Genomic DNA, 19634 nt, shown 5'->3' with positions numbered 1-19634 from the left:
TAAACATGCAGAACTTTTTCACTTTCAGAGGAGCTTTGGTGTCTTTAATGTATTTGCCTTCAAAGTACTATGAGTTTAGTATTGTTTCCATTTTGCAATAAAGAGCCAATACAGTGGAACCTCGGTTTATGAACACCTCGGTTTATGAATTTTCGGTTTATGAACGCTGCAGACCCATCTGGAACGGATTAATTCACTTTCCATTACTTTTAATGGGAAAGTTCGCTTCAGTTTATGAACGCTTCAGTTTATGAACAGACTTCCGGAACCAATTACACCCATGTTTCAGTTTATGAACGCTTCAGTTTAAGTACTTCACGGACCCGTCTGGAACGGATTAATCCACTTTCCATTACTTTCAATGGAAAAGTTCGCTTCAGTTTATGAACGCTTCAGTTTATGAACAGACTTCCGGAACCAATTACACCCATGTTTCAGTTTATGAACGCTTCAGTTTAAGTACTTCGCGGACCCGTCTGGAACGGATTAATCCACTTTCCATTACTTTCAATGGAAAAGTTCGCTTCAGTTTATGAACGGTTACTCCGCGGACCGTCTGGAACGGATTAATCCACTTTCCATTACTTTCAATGGGAAAGTTCGCTTCAGTTTATGAACGCTTCAGTTTATGAACAGACTTCCGGAACCAATTGTGTTCATAAACCGAGGTACCACTGTACTGCTAACTATAACCTTGTTCAAAACTACACTGTGAGCTGAAAGTTAAAAATAAAGCGGGGCTGTGGTGGAAAGCATGTAAACTTTCAGACTGTTACTGGTAACAAAAGGGAATCATTCACAATTATGCCCCCTAGTGACAAATGGACCAGCACTCCAAGACTATTAGAGATGAGCATTCAAATTTGTGTCATTACTAAGTTGTTATCTGCTTCAATGTTGTCATCACCTGTCAGGAGTCAACCACTGTTATCTTCCTTTTTCTCAGACAGCATATAGCGGTATGAAGTTCCATTTGACACCATAAATCTTTGTGAAAAGATTTTGAGATTGCTCAAATGAAACAATCTGTGTAACATGTAGGAATTTACCAGCTAGTTGTATTTAAACATCTCCTAGTGCAATGCATGGATCACGGACCCACAATGTTTTGCAACTCTCCATAAATACAAACAAAAGTTTTTGAGAAATTCTATTTGCTTTTCATTATTTTTCCTGAAACCTTCTCAGGTACTGTATTCATTTCTTTTAAATTAAATTGTAGCACGTTGGATTTGAGGCTGCAGTCCTAAACACACTGATGGAGTAAATTTATTCAGATTTAATAGGACTGTGCTGATAAATTAAGTCCTGTTGTAAACTTTGTGAATGTACTCTAATAGAAATATCTGCTTAAATTAGTATAGTTTTAAGTTGTCTGTTAATATCAGTAACAGGTTAACTGCTTTAAAGAGAATTCAGCAGAAATAAATTCAGGAACCAATATGAATGTCTTTGAAGCATATTAAACTAAAAACTGCAAATCTCTACACACACACACCCCTGAATTCAATACAGCACAACTTAGTTCAAAGGAAATGTATATAAGACTGGCTAACCGCCTGGGCAAATTTAAACATTTGCCTACATGTCACTTAGGAACAAACAAATATAAGGATTATGAAGAGTTAGAATTACCACCTTCAATGTATGAGAGTGAAAGAAAAACTACCCATCCATTTCTATTAAGAAAGCATGTTTAGGTTATAAACACACAAATGCCTGCTTGCCAGGTTGTATGCACATGGACGTTTATTGTGGGATGTTCCCTGCTTGTGGTTTTTGTTTTAACATGTGAAAAGGAACACAGGTCCTGTCATTGGGAGAAGACAGTCTTGATATCCTCAGGATGCTGTTTACCTAGCAGCACATCTATCTTGTGCTTTCTCTCAGTGGCTGGAACAGAGATCAGATGGAGATGAGAAACTGATGATGAGCCATAACAAGCTATAACAAATCAAGCATAGCTGATGGAGAATTATGAAACACAGGCATTTGCTAGCCAGTTTTGCACAGTGACAGGCTCATCTGTATAGTTGCTTAATTTTTCTCTCTTTGAAATACAAACTAAGAGAAAAAAGTATTTATTTAGTTTGTTTATTACTAACTGAATACTGTTTCCCATACTCTTCCTCTGCATTATTTTCTACTACAGTACTCAACAGTATGAAGGGCAAAAGTATCAAGCTACAGATTTTCATAAATGCACATGAAGATAGGGTGGAATCCAAAGGTTTCCCACCCATACAAAATAGTCTATAGTCCAGTATTCTGATTGAAGTTTTATACCAAGATATGAGTGGTCTCACTTTTAAAAATAGATAATGTTTCTATAAAATATAAAACCTATGTACATGAAGCTGATCTTGTTAAGGCAACATCATAAAATTGCTTCTTTAAAATACAACCTCAAGAGAGCCATTTAACATCCGTTGTCAATTTCTACATAGCCCTAGTTCTACGTACAAATATACATTTCAGACAGACACAAGTGACTTTAAATGTGATAGAACACATGCATTTTATCAACACACAAAATTGCTAAGTAGCCTGAGAATTGGGAAGGAAAAGGCATGGCGGGAAGTGTGCAGTATTACAGAGTTATACTTCTGAACCAGGAATCTGATTCAGTAGTCAGCTGTGAATTTTCAAAGATCTCCTTTACTTTCTCTCTCCACTCCAGTATTTGTTCTGCCAGTGCTTTTGTGTCTGTTACTAACAAGTCCATCTCTGTTAGTGCACTGTCCTGGAATGAAATAGGAAAACAAGTATTTTAGCGCACTATGCTAAAACTTCAACAACATAAGAACTCATCACAGGGACTGCTGCACAAGGGAAGTGAAACTAGCGTAACTGCCCTGGCATTTGTCAACGCACTCCAGGGAAAGATTCCTTCATATAGCTTTCAAAAGGTAAAGGACCCCTGACAGTTAAGTCTAGTCGTGAACGACTCTGGGGTTGCAGTGCTCATTTCGCTTTACTGGCCGAGGGAGCCGCCGTTTGTCCACAGACAGTTTTTCCAGGTCATGTGGCCAGCATGACTAAGCCGCTTCTGGCGAAACCAGAGCAGTGCAGGGAAACGCCGTTTACCTTCCCGCTGGAGCGCTACCTATTTATCTACTTGCACTTTGACGTGCTTTTGAACTGCTAGGTTGGCAGGGGCTGGGACCAAGCAACAGGAGCTCACCCTGTCGCAGGGATACAAACTGCCGACTTTCTGATCGGAAAGCCCTAGGCTCAGTGGTTTAGACCACAGTGTCCCTCCATATAGCTTTAGGGGTAGCCATATTAGTCTGTTACAGCAAAAACCAAGAGCTGAGGCACCTTAAAGACTAAAAAATTTATCCTGGCATAATCTTTTGTGGAGCAGAGTCCACTTTATCAGATGCATTATGTAATGCTCATCTGGCAGATATGTGTAATGAACACATGGGTATTAAGAAATGCCAAGTTTGCTATTAAGTCAAGTTTAATGTTTTGTTATTAACTGATAATTCCCTAGAACCAGGTTATCTGAAAGAGCAACTCCCATAGAGATCTGCTCGTTCACCAAGATCTTTGGAGGAGGCCCTATTAATTATGCCAGATTGCAGGGGGCTCATCTTGTGCCCTTAGCCTGAGCAATGACCCTTCTTACTCTTGAGATATGGCAAGCACCTATTTAACAGCTTCTGCCGGCTGTTTAACACATATCTATTCACTCAAGCTTTCCCTTGCTTCTGGTATCAGTTGAATGATACCTGACTGCTGTAACAGTGATATGCTGGCTTTTTAAAATAGTTTTTATCGTATACTGAATTGATTTGTATTTAACTGCTTTGTTGTACATCACTTTGGTACTACAGTCATACCTCGGTTTAAGTACGCCTTCGTTTGAGTATTGTCAGTTTAAGTACTTAGCAGACCTGTCTGGAACAGATTAATCCACTTTCCATTACTTTCAATGGGAAAGTTCGCTTCAGGTTAAGTACGGACTTCCGGAACCAATTACACTCATACCCTGGGTTAAGTACGCTTCAGGTTGAGTACTCCGCGGACCCGTCTGGAACAGATTAATCCACTTTCCATTACTTTCAATGGGAAAGTTTGCTTCAGGTTAAGTACGCTTCAGGTTAAGTACAGACTTCCGGAACCAATTACACTCATACCCTGGGTTAAGTACGCTTCAGGTTGAGTACTCCGCGGACCCGTCTGGAACAGATTAATCCACTTTCCATTACTTTCAATGGGAAAGTTCGCTTCAGGTTAAGTACGCTTCAGGTTAATTACAGACTTCCGGAACCAATTGTGTTTGTAAACTGAGGTACCACTGTATTTTAATGAGGGGATGTTAAATAAAGGAAAAATGTAAGAGTTGGAATTAAATGGCAATGAAAAGCAAAATAAAATACAGTCCAACGGAACTGTACAGTATGCAGAATAACTAGTGTGACCCATCACAATAGCAATAATTAGTGATAATACAATCATCTTAGCACTGACGGGAAATTAATACCTGTAGCAGGAGAGAAAACCAGTCACTATTCAGACTCAAATAGATGGAATTGAACTTTCTGATCAATTGATTCAGCAATTGAATCTCCTTTCTTCAAGGACAGAGATACAGACTCACAGTTTCTCTAATTCCAGGGGAAGCCTAGTGTGAAGTGAAGCAGAAGTTAGTGCTTCACATTCCTTATGTCAGGTACAGGTCTATTAACCAGCATTCTGAGTGAGACAACCCAGGGAATCCATAGCCTGGTGAGATTTGAACTGGAGACTTCCAGCTAAGACTTCCATGCTCTTAGCCACTACTTTGCTATCAAAGTTATAGGACAGACAACTTACCATGTTTTTCATAACTAGAGGTATTTGAGGAATGCTCCTTACTGTGGTTAGATGGGTTTCTAATTTTTCAATGAAAGCCACTGCCGACGCCAACAATTCTACTACATGCCTGCATGAAAAAGAAAAAAATGTATGGAAAATGATACTATCTTTGTGAGGTGGTATTTCACACTATGGAGGCTAAAAATACAGTACCGTACTTTTGTGTGTATAAGACTAGGTTTTTTTATTTAAAAATTATGTTCACAATTGTGGGTCGTCTTATACACAGATATAATCTCCCTCCATTTTCTCAATTTGGAGTCCCCAAAAATAGGGGGCGTCTTATACATAGGGGCGTGTTATACACGGAAAAATACAGTATGTATCACCTAGGAATCTTTCAAGTTGTTACCACTGTAAAATAGTTAACATAATCTGTGGGATTTGCCGGGGAGGGGAGATTGCTCAATAATTCACGTTACAGTTGTTGTTGTTGTTGTTGTTGTTGTTGTTGTTGTTGTTGTTGTTGTTGTGTTTTGGTTTCTAACAGAACTCCCCCCCCCCAAAAAAAAGAGATAATAGGAAGAGACATTTCAATTGACTCTATACTGATGGTGCTGGAAACAGATACAGATGAATGACACTGAACCAATATATTACTGTACTTCAAATGTTTGAACAGCCCAATATTGGGAAAAAGCAGTCACCTACTATCACTGAGTGGTTGATCTTTATTGGTCCTTAATGAAATGCATTAAATGAACATAGATGATAATTAAGAAGGGAAAATAGAACACAAAAGCTATTTAGATCATTTCTTTTAATGTTATAGCAGAAACAATGCCTTAATATGAATTGGACTGAGCTGATAAATGATTTAGAATAATTTAGCTGTCAGACTAATGTAGATTTAGAAAAAAGGCTGGATATACGGTAACATAGGGTGATTTAAAATAGGAACTTATCAGGAAACAGAGGAAAAATGTAATGAATAAAGTTAGGATTGTGTGTCTTGTAAGAAATGTAAGTGACTATGGTTAAAATAAAAAAGCATTTGTGACACACCAAATAGATGTTTGAAGTGTACCTTTGATGAAAATTGAAATAAAGGATGTTATTTGGCAGCAGAAGTGAACTGATTGTGGCTGTTTAGAGTTCTGCAGTAACTTGGGTTTTGTTTGTTTTTTAAAAAAAGTTTTAGCATCATCATTTGCAGTTTTAACTGTAATTGGATTTTGTTCCCAATGTATTTTATTGATCTGAAAAAGAAATAAGGAGTATACAACATATAAGTAAAATAACAAAGCAGTTTGTTACCTGTGGAAGATAGCTTCAATAGGCAGGCTTTCTTGACGCACTGGTTTCATTAGCCTCTGCCTAAGAACCCATTTCTCTTTCAGCACTGCTTCTAGGTGTTTGTTCATCGCTTGCAGAGCCTGGCATTTCTGAGCTACAGATTTTATTTTTTAAAAAAATGAAAAACTTTCAGATTTAAACATGAATTGAAGTGAGAGCAGGTTCTTTGTAAAACATAATTTCATGCTTTGAAACACAGGCTTCCAAAATACTGGTAGCATGCTGTGTTAATCTGTAATTGTCTAACAAAAGTGTGTGGCTCACACAGCACCTGCAAGGTGAATCACATCAAGAGACTCCCATGGAAGCAAGCAGCAGCTGCTGAGAAATAAAGACCACAGGTTTCTAAGTTTATCCTAGGGAATGCTGTGTACCTTTGGTAGCAGGAGAAGTAACAGCAGACAAACTGGTGAAAAGGGGTCATTTGTCCACCATTCCCTATCTTTCCCTCCAGTGCAAGTATGTGTGTACTCTCTATTAATGCAGGGCGACAGCACTACGCCCTAACCAACTACTCAAGATATGCCCATTGTGTTCAATGGGACCTGTCCCAATGTAAATATGTACAGGATTACAGCCTTAATGTTTCAAACGTACACATACGTACACCTGTGAAGAACGTCTTGCATTTTAAAAAAAATGATTCTTGGTTCTGCTCATTTCAGTCAACAATGGTAGCCTTTGTGAGCCTTTCCCCAAGATCTTGGGACTTTCCGCCTTCACCCAATACATGTAGGATTGCCATAGTTATGGATGCAATGTTTAGTAGCTTGCATGGAATAAAGGGTTTGGGTTTTTTTTGGGGGAATGGCGTCCACGTATGTCAGGTATAGCAAACCTCCAGCTTGCAGGTCTAATTAGGCCCACCCTCAGGTCTCAATCTGGCCCATCAGTCTGTTTCTCTGGAACAACACCAACCTGTTTCATACCCAACATCATATGTGACATTGGGTGAGGGGCACACAGCTGCCCATGCACAACTGGGAACCCTAAAATGCGCTCCTGGTTGTGTATTGGCAAGGAAGCCTGATTCACACCAACAAGCTGGAATTAGCTGTGCTCCCCATAGGAAACTCCATAGCACAGATGACCACCACAGAAAGCAGAGCTTGAAGTCAGTCAGCACCAATCAGCTGATTGGCAGTAACGTCAACCTCTCTTTCTAGAGTGGTTTGAACCAATAACCTGTCAAAATGCTACACTGCCCGCCCTCAAGGTAGAAGAACCTAGGATCCAGCCCACTGGCCAGATCCAGTGCCCTACTCCTGGTGTATGGATTTTCCTCATGCAACATGCCTAACTACTCATCACTGAAGCGGTATCAGGATGAGGTGCCACCTGCTGCCAAGCCAAATTGCTTCCCAACCTAGGGATGTCTTTGTCTTTCCTCACAGGGTATGGGCTTGTAAGTTGCTCACAGTTGTCTTAAATGAAACACTCAGGCTTCCGAATGAAATGCCCATTTCAGCATATGTGCAATGCATCTATGGAGTTGCTGAATACAAACACCTCTAATTACTTGTTTCCTTTTTCAGGGATCATTCCCGTTCAAACTTTTTCATTTTGGCTGCTAGATGCTTCGTCACCTGTTAAGTGTGTTAAGTATGCTACTTCCTCAACAGACTTCTACTCTCCTGTTGCAGCCTCCCATGCACCCAAAAATCTGTTTTGGAAGGTTGGTGGGCCAGATGTGGGGCGGCAGCAGGCGGCAAAGGGGAGGAGAGAAAGGTAGGTCCATTGTGTCCACTGGCACTGTACTGCATCTTGCTCATAGATGGCAGCTTTGTTACTCAACCAACCTCTCTGACAGCAGTATACTTACAGCAGTATGAAGATGTGAGGCTTTGTCTAAATATCTCTTAAGATTAACCCCCAAAACAGCACTCCTAGAAGATCAAACAATAGCATAAAACAAAATACTTACTTAGGTAGAATGGATGTGTAATGTCTGCTGTATCTTTCTCCATCTGCAGGATTTCAGCATCTAGCTTCATCTATACACATTAAAAGTTACACTTATATCCATGCGGTATGTTTCATGTAATTTACTATTGCATTCATAGCTGCTTTAAAACCCCCAACAACCCTGACCATCTTCAAGTATTTTTAGAAAAGTAATTCTTCTATGCTTGCAGGAACCACAACATAATTTTATTTCTGATAAGATTTGTTGGGAAGCTTATTTTTTAATGTATCTAACTAAAATCTCATAATTTCTTTTTTAAAATAGTTCAATTTATCATCCCTTAATTCCAGCTTTAGTAAGACTTCCAATCTCCTAGTTGTCTTCTGTTTTCCAACATCCAAAATCTGTAGCTGCGCAGAACACAGAATCTGTTCTAGGTGGAACTATTACAGGCTAAATTCCTAGTTAATGCAATTTTCATGGCTATGTCACTACATCACATCTCTGTAGAAGAGGATTAGGTGTGATAATTTGACAAGCTTCTCAACCTCAGTTGAGGCACCAAAGAACAAAAAGGGAGAGGGAGTCCTGGATTGATTTCAAAATATATTGTTCACATGATAAGAAGTGCTTCTTACCAAGTGAAAAATATATTTTAAAAAACATTATCTTTTTATTTGGCTGGAAACCCAGCCAGATGGGCGGGGTATAAATAATAAATTATTATTTATTATTTTGAAACCAGGCAAAACAGAAAAAGAAAGAAATGCATAGTTAAAGTGGATGCATGGTTTGGCAATAGTACATACCAAAACCAGCTCAGATTTATAGCTGATCATGAACTAAAATGAATCAGCGGTGTAGTGGCCAAAGAAAAAGGGAGGAGGGACGCAAATGCAACTTTAAGATGCATTAATCAAACCACAGTTTCCAAGTTCCACTTTATCTTGTCCATCTGAAAAAACTGTCCAGTTCTGGGCACCACACTTTAAGGAGGATATATAGACAAATTAAAAGAGGTGAAGAGGAGAAAAATGAAGATGATTCACAGTAATGAGGGCAAATTGTTGTTCTCTTCTGCTCCAAAGGGCAGGACTAAGTTACAGTAGGGTTGGTTTCAGCTGAATATTAGGTGAAACCTCTTAAATGTAATAACAGTTCAACAATAGAAAAATTACATAAGGAGGCAGTGGCCTCTCCCTCATTGGAGGTCTTCAAGCACAGTCATCTGGTGGAGATACTGTAGCTCTGGATTTCACGCATTGGACTAGATAGCCTACAAAGCCCCTCCAACTCTATGGTCCTATAGTACTGTTTCATCACTATGAAATCATTTATTACAATTCAGAGGAAATTGTATGTATGGCCTATTCAGTAGAGCTCCTATTCTGATGCTCAAAGATTATTTTACCTCACTGATTTCAGCTTGGAGATCAGCAATTTGTTCTGCCTCTGTGAGGCGAACAAAGCAAGGAGCTGGTTTTCCACATCTATCCACAGTTTCCTGAAACAGAAACATGAAAATTCTCAATTAACATAAGCAATTCAAACTTCCTTGAAATTAGGGTTCCAGTCTTGAATACATTTAGGTTGCAATCCTAATGTCTTTGCCTGGAGAAATGAAGGACAAGCCAGTGAAAATGAATAATGGGTGGTGTGGAGGAGCAGTTCACATTTCTGAAATTGTCACCCTTACATTTATTAGGGGTATTTATTAGGTTGTCTTACGTCAGTAACCGACTGGATGATAGCCAACCAACTGAAGCTCAATCCAGATACCACTGTTTGTGGATGGTTTCCCAGACCAGATAGGTAGAAGGTTGCCTGATCTCGACTGGGGCTACACTTCCTCTGAAGGAGCAGGTACGCAGCTTGGGGATACTTCTGAATTCATTGGTGTCGCTTGAGGCTCAGGTGGCTTCAGTGGTGCAGAGTGCCTTCCATAAGCTCCAGCTGGTAGCCCAACTGGACAGGGTTAGCCTAACTACTCTTGTCTATGCCCTGGTAACCTCTAGGTTGGATTGCTGCAACGTGTTATATGGCTGCCTCTAAAGACAGTGCAACTGGTGCAGAATTCAGCAGCAAAGCTTACTCACTGGGGCATGGCAGTTTGAGCATATTACACCCATCCTACTTCCAGACCCTAACATGCATTGGCAAGGCCTGCGTAAAGTGTTCCACTCTGTTTTAGTGATGTTTTCGGGTCATTTATGGGTTCAGCACAACACACACATGTGCAACTGCATCTCCATCAGAAGCATGTAAATCGGCCGTTGCCTGCATCTGCTCATACCTCCAATCAAGCCTTTTCCCTCCACTTTGGGGATGGGCTGTGGCTCAGTAGCGGAGCATCTCTTTTGCACGCAGAAGATGGCATGTTCAATCCCTGTCATCTCCAGACAGTGCTGGGAGGGAGCCCAGACTGAAACTATGGAGACGCACTGACAGACCTGACAGTATTGAGCTAGATGGATAAATGATTTGACTCAGTACAAGGCAGCTTTCTATGTTTCACTTTGTGTAAGCTACTTGTGCTCTGGAACAAAAGTCACTTCTATGGAATTAAAAACAACGAGGGTTACACATGCACAGACCCCCATTTCCCCCTACTGAACTTATGGGAATTCTCCATCCATAGTTACGCAGAGTCAAGTGGCTCAGGCTTTTAGAATTTAAATAACCAGTTTTCCTGAGGATGCAACAAAAGGAAAATAAGATATTTCGTTTCTATTTAGGAACAGAATCCAATCCAGGTGCTCCAGAGAGCTACAAGAACTAACAACTATAAAACTACAACTAGGGTGGAAGTTAATATTTTTTACCATACGCATGTTTCTTTCACAGTAAGCCCACCACCTAGACGTACTTTTAAGCAAAAGTAAACACCACACGGGTGGCGCTGTGGGTTAAACCACAGAGCCTAGGGCTTGCCGATCAGGTTGGCGGTTCAAATCCCTGTGACGGGGTGAGCTCCCGTTGCTTGGTCCCAGCTCCTGCCAACCTAGCAGTTTGAAAGCACATCAAAGTGCAAGTAGATAAATAGCGGGAAGGTAAACAGTGTTTCTGTGTGCTGCTCTGGTTCGCCAGAAGCGGCTTTGTCATGCTGGCCACATGACCTGGAAGCTATACGCTGGCTCCCTCGGCCAATAACACGAGATGAGCGCTGCAACCCCAGAGTCGGTCACGATCCCCTTACCTTTTAAACACACCACAAGCACACCGGCATTGTTCCAGCTGGACGAAGGAACAAGGACAAAAAACTATGTTTGCAAAAGGTGTCAGATAGCAAGGTTACAAAAAGGGCCTCCCTTGACTTCTTGGAGAAATGCTGCCAACCAGGACAGAACATACTGGGCAGCCTATGAACATATCGATATTATCAGCATCCTTTAAAAGCAGCAGGCAGCTTCAAATATGACTTTTCCATCCCAGTAAAATCGAAACTAATAAACTGAGCAGCAGCACATTCCCAAAGTTTAGGCAGAAACGAACACATTTCAGAGTATGGTTTTGCATAACGCGTATTTACACATTTCAGATGATGGTTTTGCGTTACGTGTATTTATACAACGTGGGGAGGGAGAAAAAGCGCGGTCCGTCTCACCTGGGACACCACCCCCGCGGATAGGCAGCCAGCCAGCAGCAGCCCAGCCGCCGACGGCTGCACAGGAGCCCACGGATTCGAAGAAGCCATGGCAAGGCAAGCATCCGCCGCCGCGCGGAAACTCTTGCGCGCGCCTCGCCTTCGAATGCGAAGCGCCGCCTCGCGCTTTCTTTCAAACTCGCGCCGCCATCTCGAGTGCGGGCAAGCGGCTCTTTAGACGAGGGGTTGCTTATATAAATATATTTGTGGCAGGGATTGAGGGGACCCCCGACAGAGGAGGCGCAGCCCTGACGCAGCCCTCCCTGGCGCCTACTTATAGCCGTACCGGGCTGCGGCGAGACAAGATAACCCTGTGGAGCTCAACGGCACCCGGGCGCCGTGGCCCTTCCCGCCATGTTGATTGTTGGCGGAAGTGAACCCGGCCGTGTGGGTAATGTCCACCCCCGGAGAACCTCCACCTAAAGCTTATTCCGGGCACAGGCTTCGCCATTATTCACGTTAGGCGGCGGGGTTGTGCTGTCATCCGGGGCTTGCGATTCGCCGTGGGGGATTAAAAACAGTGCGGCAGGCGTTTCTGCTACTGCGTGTGCTTGTTGCTAGGATGCGAAGCGGCGGCGACCGTAGTTACAGGTAAGACAAGCTCAGGTGCTTGTCCACCTCTTAGGTCATTCTCCCGAGAAAGCCCCTGGTTCCCGTCCTCTTTTCTAGGAGCAGCAGGGAAGAGATCCCTCCGTTTATAGCCTGTGCATCTTTACCTAAAAGTAGCTGCACCTGGGAAGTTAAAACTGTGTGGCAGGCGCAGCGCATCTGGGCAGCCCACTTCAGTGTGTGTCTACTCGGAAGTAAGTCCTGTTTGAATGCGATGGTTGCTGCTCCAAGCCAGTATGCTGAAGCTTGCAGCCTAGTCGCATTGAATTCAGTGTGGCTGACTTCTCTGAATAAAGATAAACTTGGGCTCTTTCCCTCTAACGTAGGACAACTTGGACAACGCCCATTTTAGATAAATATGCTGCTCTCTTTTCCCCACCCCACCCATAGTCCGCCTGGGTTGTATCCAAGTACTGTACTCGGAGTAGACCCATTGAAATTAGTGTTAGTCATGTCTATTAATTTCAGTGGGCTTACTCTGAGCATCGCCTGCGATGGATACAGCCTCTTCGCTGGATAGAGATGGCATATTGTTTGCCATATGTGGAAGTGAAAAGTTAGGCGAAGTGTTGTTGTTTTCAATTCCGCCAGCTGAGATGGAGGAAGATGGGGCAGCTGGGTTTCATCTTGTCCTCTTTATTTAGATCAGAACTGTCTTCACCTACCCACAGCCTGTCTTCCCAGCTTCAACTGAGAGGAGTGAGGAGGCGGCTTGGAGAGCAGGCAAAAGCTGGTTCAGGGGAACTGAGACTCATTGTTTAAATACTGTTATTGAGTGAATAAGGATTTTGTTATATTATATGCATATACTGGAACTTGGGTGGTGCAGAAAAGAAACAGTGTTGACATTGGGAAGTTAAAAATCCATAGGCCTTTGTGATTCCTATAGCTGTGGAACCCAAACTTGAATCAATTATAAAAATTCCTTCAGTAGCACCTTAAAGACCAACTAAGTTTTTATTTTGGTATGAGCTTTTGTGTGCATGCACACTTCTTCAGATACACTTGAAACCAGTAGTCCGCCTGAAACCAGTTTCAAGTGTATCTGAAGAAGTGTGCATGCACACAAAAGCTCATACCAAATATAAACTTAGTTGGTCTTTAAGGTGCTACTGAAGGAATTTTTTTATTTTGCTTCGACTCAGACCAACACTGCTACCTACCTGTAACTTGAATCAATTACGGTATGTGAGCTCATATCTGCAACCTTTGTTTGCAGTACTGTATTCTGTAGAGTATTTGGGAATGAGGAAAGCAAAAAGTGGAACCATTGAGGGGTTAAATATTTTATGGTATCTTCTGCTAACATCTATGCTTTTGATCCTTTAAGAATGTGAATATATTTGAATATATTAACCACTTGATAATCAGGAATTTTCAGGAAAAAATATCAAAACTACGTTTACAAAGAAATCTTTTTCTATGCTGGCTCATTAGTTCAATACTTTGTGAGCTTGATTGAAGGATATGTGCTAGAACCTGTTGTGCAAGTACCTTTCCACCATCCTATGTGACTGCTGGTATTTCTTTGTGACCCCATTCACATGACAGGGTAAGCTAACTATGACTTACCTGGACTGTGCAAGCACACAGGCTCTGGGAGAGGAGCTTGTAGCTACTTTACTCCAGTCGTGTTTTGCTTAGCTAAACCAAAGTTTGACTTAACATGTTGTCCGGAACTGAACTTGTGGTTAAGGTTTCTCTTCAATAACCTGAGCTATAGCCAAGCTTTTTTTAAAAAAAAAACTGTGTACTTGTTTTTTTAAACAATTGTCAATTCTGTTTTGTTCTTAATGGATTTGTAAGTAGCTTTGAGACATTTTCTTGTGAATAACAATGAATAAATCTAATACACAAGAAGTAAGCCCCTGTGAATGTGACTTATTCCCTAGTTTGCATATGCTGAGCCGAGGGTAGACTATAAATAAGTTCTCATGGCTTCTAACATCATAAAGCTTGTTACTGGATGGGCCGGCCTGCCTGATTACATAACCTACTTAGTAAAGCTTCTTCTACAAGGCCGAATAAATTACAGTAAAAACCTGGGCATGTCTACTCAGAAATATGTCCCTTTGAGTTCAGTGGGATTTACTCCCAGGTAGGTGCATGGAGGATTGCAGCCTTAATCTTCTTGGACTACGAGCATCAGCATGCTGACCTGGAAACAAATTGTTTTCAGTACAGCTTAAACGCATTCAGTATTGCAGACTTTGTCTAAATCTGTCCTACGTACTGCATATGCCCATATTTCCATATAGTTCTTTTTCATTAACTGTCCAGCTCAACCTCTATGTCATGATGATCAGATCAATATACGCTTGATTTCTTATCCCCTGAGAAATAGGCCCGAGTGCTTTGCTTTTCTTGTAAAGATGATTGCGCTGCTGGGAAAAAGTGACTTTGATAATCCTGTATCATAAGTATTATAAATTTACCTTTTAATAGAACATAAACCTATGTTGCCTAATGTGGTGTGAATGAAAGTGACTCAGCTGGACTTGTGCTACACACATTTGTTAGTATCTGATACAAGAGGATGGGAAACAGTGCCTTAAAAGCGCATTTGGAGACAGCACAGAAAACAGGAGTATTCCAGCTGACGGGAAAAGGCCTTTCTGAGGTAAAGACCTATATAATAAACATGTGACACTAATGATTTTATACTGCATAATGCAAGAGACAGAGAGAAATATTTGTGCTTTGAAGAGTTTTTAATTTTTTGAAATCAATCAATCAATATACTTTATTCGACCGATAGTCAGAAAGAAAAAACGTTCTCAATAAAAATTTAAAAATATAAAAATATAAAACTGAAGGCATCAGAGGGATACATAAATGAAGTATGACTGCGCTACTGAACCTCCTACAGGTAACCCACATCAAGGCATTTGATTATACGTTTCCGACACTTGAGCGCCAGGAAGAGGAATTTAGCCACCGAGAAGGTTATTTTCCCAGTGGGCTTGTTTAGCAAATATGCTGCCTGCCGTTCTCTTAGTCGGGAACTAAACTGAGATAAATATGGGGTTATAAGATATTGCCTTAAATCATTATAAAAGGGACAACTCAGTAAAATGTGTTCTGTGGATTCTACCTCACCCAAGGCACAATGGCACATTCTCTGACCGTATGGGACTCCTCCAAATCTTCCCCTCAAAACCGCTGAATCAAGAACATTCAGTCTGGCCGCAGTAAGTAGTCTGCGGTATTCCACATAGTGGATATCCGCCAGGTAACGGGCTGGTGCAGCCCAATACACCTGCTCCCCTAAAAACATCCCATATTTCACGCGGGCTATGTCCTCCTGTCTGGCAATATCCCCCAATCTCTGAGCGATCACCGCTTTAGCACGGCTATACGTCATGGACTCAATATAAAGGGGGGACAGACCGCACTTCTGCACTTCCTCTACCACTTCCCCTTCCCATGGAGATTTAAGATTATCCCTCAGAATCAGGGGGGGCCAAACCCACTAGTCTGAAACATAGTTTGAGCCATAGCCATAATTTCGCTTTCAGGGCCACATACCTAAAGGCTTGGCAAAATTTGAAATCAAATTTTGATAGGTTAGTGGGATAAGAAGCATAGAAATGTCAGTTGTATGGGTTCTAATTAATGTATCTTATCCTAGCTATAAAAATAAAAGCTATTTGGTTTAGTGGGGCTTATTCCCCAGTAAATGTGTTTTGGATTACAGCTTTAGACCATTGCTACTCAGGTGAGATAGGATGGGAACATACAAGATATTGCATTGCTTATGCTACCTATCGTAGTGAACATGACATACTGTGATAAATAATTACATAAATTTTGTGTAATATGTACCGGTAGTTTGTCAATTTTGGAGGATATTCCCAAATTAAATTTTCCCTTCTGTCTTTTCACACCATTTATAGTTTTGTAATTCTGTCCTGCAACCTTATAAACCTAAAAAGCTCCTTGCCTGCACCTTTTATTATCTTACCTACCCACATATACTTATTGCAATTTGTGTTATTCTGGAATTTTCACATGATTTCTGAATTGCTTTTTCAGTTTCCCGAAGATCTGCAGAAGCTTGCAAGTAACCTCAGGACAATAGATTTGTCGAACAATAAGATTGAGGTCCTACCACCACTAATGGGAAAATTCTCTGTGTTGAAGAGCCTTGCTTTAAATCACAACAAGCTGAGTAAGACTTCTTAAATAACTCATCAACTTGCTGAAATAAATTCAGTGGGACTTCGTGAAAGGAAGAATATTTTTAGGACTGCAGCCTACATTACCACATGTTTTATTCCATCATTTTCTTTCAAAGTAATAGAGATAACCCAATACATTGGTTAAAAGCTTTGCAGCTTCGTAGAGGATCCTGTAAAGCTTCCAAATGCAGATTTGTCACCATTGCGATTCCAGGTTGCTAAGATACTCAAAATTATCTCGTCTAATTGAAATGCTCGTGACTTGTGAACCAAGCACTTAACTTGAAAAATTGCCTTTAACCATGCCCTAGCTCTCCTCCTTCCTTTCCCCCCAAGCAGCTAGAGTTCCAAAGAGAGCCTGCACAGTAATTCAGGCAATTGTAGCTTATTCATTATAAGTATACCGGTATCTTCATGTATTGTAAAATAAAATGTTGACTATATCCTAACACAATGGGGTGCTGTATGATTCCACAACAGTGACCTTTATACTATAATTGTTCTTTCCTCTGAACAGCTTGATTTTATTTGTTTTTATATATACTGTATATATTTATTTTTGCTAGCTGCACTACCTGAAGAGCTGTGCAAGCTGAAAAAATTAGAGGCTTTGCATCTGAACAGCAACCAGCTGACACAGTTACCGGCTGCCTTTGGACAACTTTCGGCACTGAAGACCCTGAGTCTTTCTGGAAACCAGCTCCGAACTGTACCTGTCCAGCTCTGCAGCCTTCGTCACCTAGATGTGGTGGATCTCTCCAGAAATCAGATCCAGAGTGTGCCAGATACAGTTGGGGATTTGCAGGCCATTGAACTAAACTTGAATCAAAACCAGGTCTGGAAACTAGTTTTTGTAGGTGTATATCATTCAGGAGGAAAGAGCTTCTCAAAGCACAAGAAATGAGGAACTACAAAACTCATGGCCCTGTGATGTTCATAACTAAGTACTCAGACTCAGTGTTGGAATGCTTGATTGTAACTCTCTGTGCTAGTTCCTGCAGTGAGTCCATCCTAGCTACCCAATCAATTCCCCAATAGTTTCGTGTATCTGCATTTTGAGCATTCCTGCCTCTGACTATTGAGGCTGAGCATAGTAATCATGGCTAGTAGCCATTGATAGCTTTATTTCCATGAATTTGTCCAATCCTCTCTTAAAGTCACCCAAGTTAGTGGCCATTACTGCTTACTGTGGCAGCAAGTTCCTTAGTTTTAACTATGAGCTGCATGAAGATAGGATTTCTTTTATCTGTCCTGAATGTTCCAACTTAGCAGTGGCAGAGCAATAACCTTTTCCCCTTTCCCTGTTTGATGCACGGCAGATTTCCCAGATCTCCTCACAGATATCTTACTGTCCACGCCTCAAGGTCCTGCGTCTGGAAGAAAACTGTTTAGAACTAAGCATGCTTCCTCAGAGTATTCTCAGCGATTCTCAGATCTCTCTGCTTGCTGTAGAGGGCAATCTCTTTGAAATCAAGAAACTTCGAGAATTGGAAGGATATGACAAGGTCTGTAGTATTCTCTCCCCTCCCCCACCCTGCTGTAAACCAATAGGCTTGGGGGAAATAAGGCTTCCATGGGTGAATGAAATCAGGGGGAAATATTTGACTAGTGCCTTCCCTCATTGAATCCTAATCTCTCCTACTTCCAAGACTTCTGTAATATTCAGTGAGGAGTATTACAATTCTGTTCTGAATTTGAAGAGAGTTGTTTCAATCAATTACTTAATACTATTTTACTTTTAAATTTTCTAATTCATTTGTCCAGCCCAGAACATGAGTTTGTAGCTAACTTGCTGTTATTTTTATGAGTAGACGCAACTGAAGTTAAGAGACCAAAGTTAGTCATGTCAATTAGTATCAGTTGGCCTGCTCTGATTTTGGATGGACAATGGCTACAACCCATGATCTTGAATTGGTTCAGGATAAGAAACTAATGGATAGGAAACATTCTTGAGAATCTCTCATTTATCTTCATTTATCTTGCATTTATTCCACCCAAACTCCTAATTTTATCATCTTCTTTTTTTAAGTACATGGAGAGATTCACAGCCACGAAGAAAAAATTTGCCTGATGGATTGCTATGGGTCTCATTTCATGAAGGAGAGACAAGAGGTGCGATGCACATAGCTTATATGCTGCTAAGTCTTTTCGGGAGAAGGACATTCAAGGCTTTAACTGCAAGAGAACTTTGAAGTGGTGGAATATGTTGTTTTTAAGGCCACAAAGTGAAACCAGGAATTGGTGGAACTATCTTTTACGTTACGCTTTACACCTTTGCAGCTAACAAGGCACTTCTGCTTATGTGATTCTCCATCTTCAGGGATCATTATGTTGTAAGAAGAAAAATGTTACTCACTTGGGCTGCAGAGGTTTTATTACAGATGTTGGCTTACTTATATAAAGTAAGGAGTACATGAAGATAACACTAAGGGGAACATTTGCCAAGGAGTACACTGAGGTTCTGTAACAGGATTAACTCTAGAATGCAAAGTCATCTCTTTGCATTAAATGTTTTATAGTGTAGAGGAGACTGATCTTTTTTAAAAAATAAATAAAAATCATGTACATTTGAAAGCACAAGTAATTGGGCTGATAGTAGCTCAATATGTCTAATCAAAAATAGTTGTCCTAGCTTCATCTCATGCTCACCTCCCCTTGAATGGCTTGTCTTCCATTTGATGGTGAAGTGCCCTCTAGTTCACCTGAGCATGCTAAATGAATGAAATACAGGATCATAATGTCTACACTGCATTTGATGGGGGAGGGAGCTGACATCTTTGCACTCTGTGTTCATGGCAGGAGCAAACTCAACTGCTTAAAGGGGATGATCACCTTATTACTGCCTTATACAAAGCACCCAGGAGGACCTAAGATATGCAACTTTGTTGAATAACTTGTATATTTTTTATTAAAAAGATATTGCATCCACAACTGTCTTAAGCTTTTTGGCACCTTTTGACAAACTTCAGTTAATATATAAATTCACATCATGTAATCTGAATAAATATGCACAGCTAAAATTGTTCCTGTAAAATACATTGCTCCTTATAAAGTATTTAAAATAAAATACCTAGAAAAAAGCAGTACAGTATAATTCATCTTTCTGTAGGGTGTGTGGCTGTCAAGATTAATA

General features: G+C 40.8%; 2 protein-coding genes across 4 annotated transcripts; one reads left to right on the top strand and one right to left on the bottom strand.

The window, feature by feature from the left end:
- Positions 1 to 1061: 1061 nt before the first annotated feature.
- Positions 1062 to 11773, bottom strand: HAUS2 (HAUS augmin like complex subunit 2). Its single transcript, XM_035112382.2, has 6 exons — positions 11673 to 11773; positions 9480 to 9572; positions 8087 to 8156; positions 6124 to 6256; positions 4825 to 4933; positions 1062 to 2743 (listed from the first exon to the last, which is right to left on the bottom strand). The coding sequence occupies exons 1-6, from the start codon at positions 11760 to 11762 to the stop codon at positions 2591 to 2593; spliced, it is 648 nt and encodes a 215-aa protein (XP_034968273.1). The 5' UTR covers positions 11763 to 11773; the 3' UTR covers positions 1062 to 2590.
- Positions 11774 to 12098: 325 nt separating this feature from the next.
- On the top strand, positions 12099 to 19547 carry LRRC57 (leucine rich repeat containing 57). 3 transcript variants are annotated; one of them, XM_035112351.2, is made up of 7 exons: positions 12099 to 12302; positions 12965 to 13043; positions 14766 to 14940; positions 16356 to 16491; positions 17068 to 17336; positions 17821 to 18006; positions 18531 to 19547. In XM_035112351.2, the coding sequence occupies exons 3-7, from the start codon at positions 14857 to 14859 to the stop codon at positions 18570 to 18572; spliced, it is 717 nt and encodes a 238-aa protein (XP_034968242.1). In that variant the 5' UTR covers positions 12099 to 12302; positions 12965 to 13043; positions 14766 to 14856; the 3' UTR covers positions 18573 to 19547. The 3 variants fall into 3 exon arrangements, with proteins under 3 accessions (XP_034968242.1, XP_034968233.1, XP_034968260.1); XM_035112342.2 differs by lacking the exon at positions 12965 to 13043; XM_035112369.2 differs by lacking the exons at positions 12099 to 12302; positions 12965 to 13043 and adding an exon at positions 12313 to 12514.
- Positions 19548 to 19634: the final 87 nt, after the last annotated feature.

Source organism: Zootoca vivipara, chromosome 1, assembly GCF_963506605.1.
Source record: "Zootoca vivipara chromosome 1, rZooViv1.1, whole genome shotgun sequence".
NCBI lineage: Eukaryota > Metazoa > Chordata > Lepidosauria > Squamata > Lacertidae > Zootoca > Zootoca vivipara.
This window is presented reverse-complemented; position numbering and strand designations above follow the sequence as displayed.